This window comes from Thalassophryne amazonica, chromosome 5 (assembly GCF_902500255.1).
Source record: "Thalassophryne amazonica chromosome 5, fThaAma1.1, whole genome shotgun sequence".
Taxonomy (NCBI): domain Eukaryota; kingdom Metazoa; phylum Chordata; class Actinopteri; order Batrachoidiformes; family Batrachoididae; genus Thalassophryne; species Thalassophryne amazonica.
The window spans coordinates 128,127,029-128,138,145 of NC_047107.1; the positions used below are offsets into that span (position 1 = coordinate 128,127,029).

Below are 11,117 nucleotides of genomic sequence, written 5' to 3' on the forward strand. Positions count from 1 at the left end.
ACACACATATATATATATATATACAACACACACACATATATATATATACACACACACACACACACACATATATATATATACACACACACACACACACACACACATATATACACACACACATAGAATAGTATATGCAGCTAACAATGATATTATTAGAATTCATGGTTGTAATTTCCACAGTAACGCATTCCATAATGTTGTCCACTGTAAATGACATATTGTTAACAAGTTTGCAGTTATAATCAGACCTTACATACAGTGCTACGCCTGTGCTACGCTAATAAACAAACAGTGTGCGCACACCTCACGCACATCAGCTGTTAATCTGGTGTCACAAGCTGAATGGTCCCCCCTAAAAATCGGCCCACCCTGCCTTCACTGTGCATGCGTCATTAGCCGCGGTTCACCGATTATCACCTCATTTCTACCTCCAGTCATCATTTATCTCAGCGACAAATATCTCAAGCTTTTGTACAACAATCATTTCCACATAAATTCAGCATTAATTCATCATAAAAGACGGAGGAAGCAAACAGAGCACCGCAGCTACACGAGCTGCTAGCTGATGCGTTCACTGTGTGTCGGTCATTTCAAAGCATCACCGAGTATCACGTCGTTTCTGCTTTAAAATTGTCTTTAGAAGATTTAAGACAGTGATTTAAACTGTGAGGCACGCCCCCCAGGGAGCGCCAGAGTTCTTCAGGGGGGTGTGAGGGATGGGTATTCATGAACCAGTTTTTTTGAGAATCATTAAGAAATTATTCGATCCACCGGCATCAATAGCCTTTTTGCTTAACAATCCTTTATCGGTCCTTCAGAGCGGCCGTTGTTTTTGAGGGTGTTTTATCGGGGAAAATGATCATTTCTTTATGTTGCAGCGGGTCTGTAATCAAGCGCTTCTGTAACAGCTCTGTTTTGAAGCTTGAAACGAAGCAGTGCTCCACTCCACTGCTTCACTGGTTCATTGCTTCGCTGCTTTTCAGAAGTAACAAGCCCGCTTCTTAGCCCCTCTCAAAGCCATTTAAAATGTCAATCGTGAGTCACTTTTGTGTGGATTAAAGTCACTAACTGGGACTCCTGTCTTGTTGCAGGCAGGCAAGATACGAGAATCGTCCTACGTTCCGTTCTCGCAGCTCCAAACGCTGTGCCACTCTCTGCCGAGTCAAGTTAGAGTCTGGCCGGAATTAATAACTTCAAAGCAAATCACTGTTTAATTTAAATGGCACCTCTTTCCAAAAGTTGCAACACAGACAACAGACTATGACAGACCCTAAAACTTTTTTCTCCCAAAATGAGAGGTCCTGCATTTCTTTATGAATTACACTGATGTTGACTTGCAGCACAGCTGTAAGAGCTACGCTCAGAGGTATGGAAATATTTGTGCCATTACTGTCTGAACGGAAATGCTTTTGAGAAAAACTACAAATTTTGTTTATTTTTAATTATATCCAGAGATCAGGATCCAGTGACCAATTCATATTTATTTACTTTTAGATTCAATGAAATGTTATTGACATAGAAAACCTGTAAAGCCTACTTTTAGTACACAGAAAATTCACAGGAGGTATTGATAAGGAATCGATAAAGAATCGGATCGATAAGCAGAATCGATAGATAAAATCTATCAATTACTCATCCCTTATTATTTTTGTTAAAATGTGTTAGTTATGCCAAAGCGTTTAAAAACACACAAAGATGTTTAAATGTTTAAAAAAACTGTTTAAACTATGACAAAAGATAAAAATAGAATAGACAAGTTATTTAAAAAATATGTTTAAAATGTTTGAAACTGTGTGAAAGTATAGAAAGTCTTTAAAACCACACAAATACTTGTAATTAGCAGGAGGTGGTAATGATAGAAAAAAAATTTTTTCCCAAATCTGCTTACATCCACTTCAGAGATTGTGCATTGCGTAATTTGGGAGATATTTCATATAGGAAGTGGGGTTGTCTACCATGACAAAAAAAAAACCCAACCCATGCAAAAAAGAAAACTGCCATATATACTATAATTTTAACATCTTTCGAAATATTAGAATGTAATTGTTTTTGACTTCATGATTAGTTTTGATGAACCCTGCATTGAACACACATTCAAGTTTATGATATATAATGCTCCTGACTTGGTAGTACTTGTTTTTAGAGAAGTCACAAAGCTACATAAGTACTGACATTATTACAGTGATCATGCAATTACACATGTAAATTCAAGTCACAACATGGCAAGTTGTAGTAAATCAAGTGTCATGGCCAAACCAAAAACAAGATCTCAGGCTAAAGAATTTGACTTAAAAACCTTTGACAATGGTTTAGTTTTTTAAAGTTTTTGAAGAGCATGGCCTCCTCCTAAGTTCTGTTATTCACACAGTGTGACTGAAATAAAACCTCTGTGAAAGAACTGTGTTTATAAAGTTTTTGAAGAGCATGGACAAACTTACACATAGCGGAATAGCCAGATAATTGAAATAGACCATACTTTGTTACATTCAAGGGATGGGGGGTTATTTTCAAGATATATGATTAATTTTGATGCCAAAATGCTGGTATTAATATTGTGAATCATTTCCCAAGTGGATGTATTGAAATTCTGACTTGTGATTTTACCACCTCCTGCTATTTTAATATGTGTTTAAGATATGTAAAAGAATAAAAAGAGACACATGAAGACATAGAAATTGTGTGTATGTGTCGGTGGGGGGGGGGGGGGGGGGTAACTTTGAAAACCCCTGATTTAAGAGGTTTTACTTTGTCATCTGATGGTTAATAATCACAATCTATTTCATTGCTCTGGATGCAGACTCCGTCTCAGACGAGTGGCTGAGCTCCGAAATTACGCAAGTGCAGTGGAGGCGGGGCGGACCAATTTTAATGGCGGACCGTTCTGTCTGCGACACCGGTTTAATGACATCATGTTACGAAAACCATCAACATGTCAATACACTCAGATAAACGTTTACAACTTCTCAAGGACGTCAAGTTATGACTAAAAACAAACATTTAAAGGTGACTTAAAAGTGTCAAACTCCTTAAAAAACACGTTATAGTTTTTTGTTGACTGCTGACATCTATCAACAGATGGTTAATGATTAAATAATGTTAATTAGTTACGTTATTACGTCTCTGGTTCTCTCCCGGATGTTCGGCCGGGATCCGTCTGTACTCACCGACTTCTCGGGGTCAGACACCGAATCTGCATGTCGAAGGAATCGGCCGCTTCGTCCTCCTCGATCTGCACAAAACACGAGCGAAGAACATCAGAGCGCGTTGACAGCGAAGCCGAAACAAGTCTGCGAGTCATTGATCACTTTGATCTGGTTCAATCGTCACACACATATCAAGGTTTGTTTCTTTTGATTGGATTTTATGTCTGTAAAGTCACTATTTGACCTGTTTGTTTAAAACAACAACAACAAAAATCCCTGAAGTCAGAATTCCTCAGCTGGAACACTGGAAAATTTCATTCGTTTTTTTTTCCCCCCTGACATTTGTTCTAGGCTTTGGAAAAGTCCTGGTCATGTGCCCTGTCATAGAGTGAATGAACGAACAGAGAGCTGAACGACTCCATCCGCTCCACAGTGTTTACACAATAGCTCAAAAACTATAAATGTTAACATTTTCTACATCTCCACATTAAAAGGGCAGATAATGAGGACAAATTGATTAACTTTAATGAACCAGATCAACAGAAAAGCATGTTTGTTTTGTTGACATAATACACCGCAACATCAACCGAACCACATGCATTTGACAGCAACATGGAATGATGCGTTCAAAACCAGGCTCGCAGCTCACAACCTTCAAATCCCTTGTCAAACTGACTATCCAAAATCCAAAACGGTTTAGTCTGGACAACCAGTCCAAAACCCGTTCAGCTTAAGTTTGTTCAACCACACTCTGTATGTTCGAGCTCCAACGGACCTAAAGAGTGTCAGATGCCAGCAGACTTATTTCAAATAAATAAACTGAGAATAAAAGGGTTGAATCCAGTTTGGTTCTCTCACTGCTTTAATCCACTTTAAAAACAGTTACAAATAACACAATCTGCATTCAAACTCATTTAAATCATCTTAAAGTCATTTAAAATGAACCTGTTAATGCAGAAGAGTTAAATCCAGACTGTCTCAAACTAAACCGGATTATGACTCCTTAAAGATATTAAAGATTTGGTTTAAAGGCAGAGAAATATTATTATTATGAAACAGAAAGATTATTATTATTATTATTATTATTATTAATAATAATAATAATAATTACAAAATAAATAAAAAAATCTTCACATCTGAGAATTCACAAAATTCTGTGTATTTTTTTGATGTATAATTGTTAAAAACAGTCGACCTTTGATGATTCTGAATAAAAGTCACTTCAGTTCTACGCTGCCATTTTATTTTCACAATAAAAATCGTTTGTGCCACAAAGTTTTTTTTTTTTTTTGTATTACCCCCAGCAGCCCACCTGTACACTTGAAGCCTCCTGACTGCTGAGGAGGTGGGGCCACACTGCCCCCATGTGGCCGCAATCTGAAGTGCATGAATACGGAAGCTGAAACGTACTTTCTGTGCAGGACATGTAATGTCTTTTATTACTTTTTAGTTTTAAAATGCTTTTTTAAAATTTTATTCTGGACTGATGACAACGATCACTGCTTCTGATCGTTTGGCGTATCATCATGCTAGCATTTGGCGCAGGTTGTTTTGGAAAAGGTCAAGCACTTTGGAATCACAGGTGAAAATTTGAAGTTTTTTCAGTTAAGTTTGTTCCAGCAAGGTCAACCACTGGAGGTCAAAAGTCAGTCACCTCATCGAAGGAGGAGTGCGTGAACATATCATTGTGGGCGTGGCCAATGCGAGGCGTGATGACAGAGGTGGGAGGGGTGATGGGGGTGATGGCGGGTGACGGGCCGTCAGACAGCAGGACATCCCGCTCGGGGCTGTCCAACGAAACCTCCTCCGTGGCCTCTGTGACACCAAAGAGAGCCAGAGTCAGCGAGCGCGTGCATGTGCGTGTGTGTGTTTGTATGTGTGTGTGTGCAAGCACGCTTACCAGCAAACAGGTCATCAGGGTCATCGTCGAACAACAGTCCGGTTTGGGTCCATTAGAGCTGCTGCCAATGACTTCAGAGGGCACGCCGGCCGGTTCTGTCTGTAAACAAACAACCACAAATGGCCGACCGTGTGGGCGGAGTCAGCGATATTAATCAGAGACGGCGAAACAGATGTTCAAATTATTTCCTCATAGTTCACATTCAGTTCAGCTCTGGTGAACTCTGACCCCAAAGTTATGCAGACACCAAATCACAAGATGATTGTAATGACCCTGTGAAAAAAAATGGTGGCAGACACTTTATGACATCATCAGCATGTCACACAGTGATTAAAACATCTCTAAAAACATGCCAAATTAGTTTGTGGTCACCTGTAAGACAAATTCCTGTCAGGAAACAGCTAACTAGCTAGTTAGCCTAGCATACTGAAATTGTTTTTCATAGTTAGCATGTAGCTAGCTCGCAAATGAGATCAGCTAGTTTGTTAGCAAGCAAAGTCCATCCATCAAAATATCTTGACAAAGGTTTCTTTCCACAGCTGTCGAAGTAAATTAAACTAAAACTAAACCAACCAGGTCAACTGATGGACCAGAAGTACAGAAGTATCTGGACGACTGTCTGCGGCACCGTTTCCTGTCCAGATGATCCAGTTTTATGATGTCTCACTGATAAGTCAGCAGGTAAGATGTGTTTCACTGGGACTTCGGTTAAATAAGCAATTAAGAAATGTTTGGATCCCATGTACACAGCGAGCTCGAGTGGACACACCACACGAAAAGAAAAACAACAAAACGGATCCACAGATTTCCCACAATCCGTCAGCCAAAGGTTTCTGTGATGGGAGGAGTCAGTGAGTAGGTATAAATCTAATTTGATTAACGTTATGGACATACCCCCAGGTGCAGGACGGACAAGTGAGATGGAAGGTTTGATGTGTTAAGGCATTTTGAAGGTTTAACTGATGGACCTGAAGAACATCAGAAAGTGCAGATGTTACTGTCACAGTGACTTTTTCTGGAGAAAGAGGAAGCAGAGGATCAGTTCCATCTGCACAGTCACAGTGCCAACTCGACAGAAAAACAAAACGTTGGCTGCAGATTAGGTCATCCATCCTGCAGCAGCTGCAACAGCCAGCAAGAACCGGAGCTCTATAAAACCAGCTCCATCCTGCAGCAGCTGCAGAACTCTGCAGGAACGGGAGCTCTGTAAAACCAGATCCATCCTGCAGCAGCTGCAGAACTCTGCAGGAACCGGAGCTCTGTAAAACCAGATCCATCCTGCAGCAGCTGCAGAACTCTGCAGGAACCGGAGCTCTGTAAAACCAGATCCATTCCTGCAGCAGCTGCAACAGCCAGCAGGAACAGGAGCTCTGTAAAACCAGCTCCATCTTGTAGCAGGTGCAGAACTCAGCAGGAACCGGAGCTCTGTAAACCAGCTCCATCCTGCAGCAGCTGCAGAACTCTGCAGGAACGGGAGCTCTGTAAAACCAGATCCATCCTGCAGCAGCTGCAGAACTCTGCAGGAAACCGGAGCTCTGTAAAACCAGATCCATCCTGCAGCAGCTGCAGAACTCTGCAGGAACGGGGGAGCTCTGTAAAACCAGATCCATCCTGCAGCAGCTGCAGAACTCTGCAGGAACGGAGCTCTGTAAAACCAGATCCATCCTGCAGCAGCTGCAGAACTCTGCAGGAACCGGAGCTCTGTAAAACCAGATCCATCCTGCAGCAGCTGCAACAGCCAGCAGGAACCGGAGCTCTGTAAAACCAGCTCCATCTTGTAGCAGGTGCAGAACTCAGCAGGAACCGGAGCTCTGTAAAACCAGCTCCATCCTGCAGCAGCTGCAGAACTCTGCAGGAACGGGGAGCTCTGTAAAACCAGATCCATCCTGCAGCAGCTGCAGAACTCTGCAGGAACCGGAGCTCTGTAAAACCAGATCCCATCCTGCAGCAGCTGCAGAACTCTGCAGGAACCGGAGCTCTGTAAAACCAGATCCATCCTGCAGCAGCTGCAACAGCCAGCAGGAACCGGAGCTCTGTAAAACCAGCTCCATCTTGTAGCAGGTGCAGAACTCAGCAGGAACCGGAGCTCTGTAGTTACAAAATGATAATTAAAAAAAAACAACAAAAAAATCAGTGTGTGAACTTCAGTCAGAGCTCCAAACTGTCCAATCAAACGGCTTCAAAGGGATTTAAGAAGCAGATGTCTAGGAGCAATAAAAGACTAAATCAGAGATTGGCAGGTGCGGGGGGGCGGAGCAACACAGTGATGGAGGGAGTGGTGGTGTGATGACTCATGAGGTGAAGCTCTCGAGTTGCATTCCAACCACCACCTGGGGTCACGACCTTTAGACAGCAGAGGTTTTACTCCACAGAGACGGGCCGAGAGCAGCTCTGACACCTGGACGACGTTCAGAACCAAAGGAACCAGCTGGTCTGGGTACGAGGAAGAGGGCGCCACCTTCTGGAGGCACTGTAAACAAATGGATCCGAACACTGAACAAACGGACACCCCGCTAACCTGCGACATGACATTCAGAGTGATTTACTCCCAGTTCATCACAGACATGACGGTGGACTCTGGTGTTGCCCTGGTGAGGTCAGCCAGAGGTCAAATCATTCTGAAGGTTGATGAGGCAAAGGTCACAGACTTGTGCCATTTACCAAGATGACCCATCATCAGTGACGGTTAAACTTTAACTATCTGACACTGAGCGGCTTCACGTCTGCCGAGTGCACGGACACACGAACCACCAACACGCACCCATGTGACCTTTGACCGACAACCTGACCTGTACAAACTGAGAGCAGGAGCAACGAGGATGGCAAAACCATCACCACACACGCGCGCGCACACGCACACACACACGCACGCGCACTGCACACGCACACAGCAGGAAAAAGTGAGAGTGAGGTTGAGCCGAAAGAAGAGGAAGGACGAGGACGAAGAGAGAGCGAAAAGGAAACCAGGGATGATAACAGAACACGTCCTGCTTCCTTACTCAGCAAACAGAGAGGAAACGTGTTACGCACGACATTACCAGTTTATCACTTTATCACCCCCCCCCACCAAAAAAACCCCTCTGGTGTGTGGATGCACCCGCCTCCCTCAAACACAGAACCAGCAAATCTCCAAAAGTGATGAGTTCTTGTGTAAAAATCCAAAATAAAGAAATAAAATTCCAAACTCCCCACCCAAAAAAAAAAAACATGACCACCACTGGGCAGGATGACTTATTATTTTTAAATTACACGTTTAAAAAACAAAAACAAACAAACACCAATGAAATATGGCAACAAAAAAAAAAAACCCCTATCATTTTTGGAAAACATGACGTTAAAAAAACTGACAGTTACATTACAAATAGACAAGATGGCTAGCATGACCACATGTGCTACTGTTATGGAGCCAACGTGAGGTCGGAGCTCTGTCCAATAAGTAATTGGACAGTTACATCCATTAGTTTCATGATGTCGGATCTGACCGCTGCCCACATTACAGATGTCTTGTATCAAGATCCTGGTGGTTCCGTTGCGAAGCACGATGTGTGCAGGCTGCCAGACCCAAGTACAAAACCATAGTCAGCAAAACAAACACCGGACTGATCCAAATGTGATTAAGAATCTTAACATTCAAACCTTGCACACTGGGACCCGTCAAGGACTTTTTATTCTTCTACGACTCAGTAACTCTGTGGCCACGCAATCGCTTTGACGCAGGTGTGAACCTTTTGAATTTCTCCGTTGGGATTGGTGGGTGTTGCATTACAATTCACCTCCAGAACAGTAGGGGGTGCAACATTTTTCAAGAAGACTGGCCTACTATCTCATCAATTTAAATTTATTTTCATTTATATAGCGCCAAATCACAACAAAGTTGTCTCAAGGCGCTTCACACAAGTAAGATCTAACCTTACCTTATCTCATCAAAATCATTGTGTAGGGATGTGGACAAGTAGGCCCAGCGCCTCCATCAGGTTCTGCATAATTGCATGTGAACACATTTCCGGGAGTCGCACAGGGAGTTCCCTGCGATTCATGTTGCTATTGGAGGGATTATCCTGATCTATTTTCAGGTCGATGACTTAGAAGAATTACCCAGCTCCACCACCTCGGTTCGAATTTTCATCACACGCAATTGGAGAGAGACGTTACCTGATTTCTTGTTGTTGCTTCGTCAGAGTCACTTAAATTGTACCGGAAGGAAGAATAGGATTAAAAATCAATGCATAGGGAATAAAAAGTAAGTATCTCTCTTCATTTTTGCTGAATTTCAGAAGGACAGGCTGTTTCACAAAGATTCTGGTCAATTGCCAAAATCCAGTGACCGCCAGTGTTGAGATGAGACCATTTAAAACGAAGGAGAGGTGGTAATCCATCATTCTTGAAAATTTTATGGAGATATCTTGGATATTAAGGAAGTTATGAGGAAAAAAATATGAAGGAACAAGTCCAACACAAAGGCCCTGTTGTTTCATCTAGTCATTAAGATGAGGAAAACAAGCTTGATTCCCAGCACAAAATTGCCCATAACTTCCTTAATAATTATGATAATCACATGATTTTGTGTCATTTTAAAGAGTTTTTTGTGTTCTTCCTGAATTCAGGCAGATTGGTTTGGTATTGGTATGGAACAGAATTTTTATACACTTCCCTACATTGTATGTGATTGTGAAACCAGAAAAGTGAGATTCCGTAAATGATCAATCACAGCCCGTGCGGTGTCAGGTGTCTCCATGTGTAGTTACAATTTTTGGAGGTGTGGTCAGATGACAGAGGAGGGGCTCGTTAGAGGGTCCAGGGTAGCATGAACTGTGCTTCAGCACTTTGCTCAATGACCCAGATCAGAGCAACAGATTTGACCCACTGACATTTTACTAAACAGGAAACCAACTTCACGCACTGTCTAATATGGTTTCTTTTATGTCACAAAGATATACAGGTAATCCTTATGATGTTCAGAACACCAGATTTTATCTCACCTTATGACATCACAAAGACCCAAAGGTTCACCTTTAAAATCATCCTAAACACAGAATTCTTGATTTTGAATTAAAAGTCTATGATTTCTCAGCCTTGTCAGGTTGAGTTCAATTCTAATTTCAAACACTTTAAAATGGTTTAAAAGTCTAGCAGTAGTTTAAAAGTTATTTGAGCTTTAAACTGTGGACTGTTTTTGTTCCTGCGGACTCTAGAAACGTAAAAGCACAACAAGTGATCTAACGGTGAATTAAATTCGATCCACAGCAGCCAATGAGAAGCTGTCATCATTTTTTCCCGCTGGGCCGTGAACGCAGCACGCGCACCTGTGACGGTCACCTGACAACAAACACCTTTCCTGCGTTTTCGCCGAGCAGTTTTGACCCTCAGAAGGCTGCCGTTAGTTTGGTTTTGTGTGTGTGTGTGTGTGTGTTTCCGTTTAACGGAAACTAACGGCCGCCTCCCGTTTGTGTCGGCGGCCCTCGCACCTCCCCTCGGCCTCACCTCCTGCTCCGGGAACAGCTCCTCGTCCTCCTCCAGTTCCTGGAAGTCGCTGTGCTGCGCGGGAAGCTCTCTGACCGCGTCCGCCATCTGCGCGCCTTTCTGCGGCTCCTGCACCGAGAAACAGCCGGGACTGAGGAACCACACCGACGGCGAGGAGGAGCGCACTGAGGAGGAGGCAGGAGGCGCCCGGCTCAGTCATGTGACAAACAGGAGGCCACAGCGGAGGAGGAGAAACAAGAAAGAGCGAGAGAGAGAGTGAGGAGTCACTCTGTAACTGATTCCAGTGACGACAAGCACAGCTTCCGCCCACAAAAATAAATAAAAATATAAATCAAAACCTCCGACAGCTTATTACAGGCATTAAAGTAAAAAAAAATAAATAAATTATTTAAATGTCATTTTAAAAACAGTCTAGTCTTTACTCCTGGAAGTATGGAAGCCTGTCACAGCCAAAAAAAGTTACAACAAGATATGGGTCGGGAGGGATTATGATTTTTGTCTCAATTTCAACATCACAATATCATTTTATTTATGATGACCTGTGTTCATGCATTCATTTTCTGCTGCTTATCTGGACCAAGAAGCTCGTCCTA

General features: G+C 42.5%; 1 protein-coding gene across 1 annotated transcript in view; it reads right to left on the bottom strand.

The window, feature by feature from the left end:
* snx2 (sorting nexin 2) overlaps nucleotides 1-10,733 on the bottom strand; it is a 36,511-nt gene extending 25,778 nt beyond the window's left edge. Inside the window, 5 exon segments of the mRNA XM_034169621.1 lie at nucleotides 3,163-3,229; nucleotides 4,798-4,958; nucleotides 5,044-5,079; nucleotides 5,082-5,142; nucleotides 10,525-10,733. Of these exon segments, the coding sequence (XP_034025512.1) occupies nucleotides 3,163-3,229; nucleotides 4,798-4,958; nucleotides 5,044-5,079; nucleotides 5,082-5,142; nucleotides 10,525-10,611 (412 nt within the window). The 5' untranslated portion in view covers nucleotides 10,612-10,733.
* Between the last annotated feature and the right edge of the window lie 384 nt (nucleotides 10,734-11,117).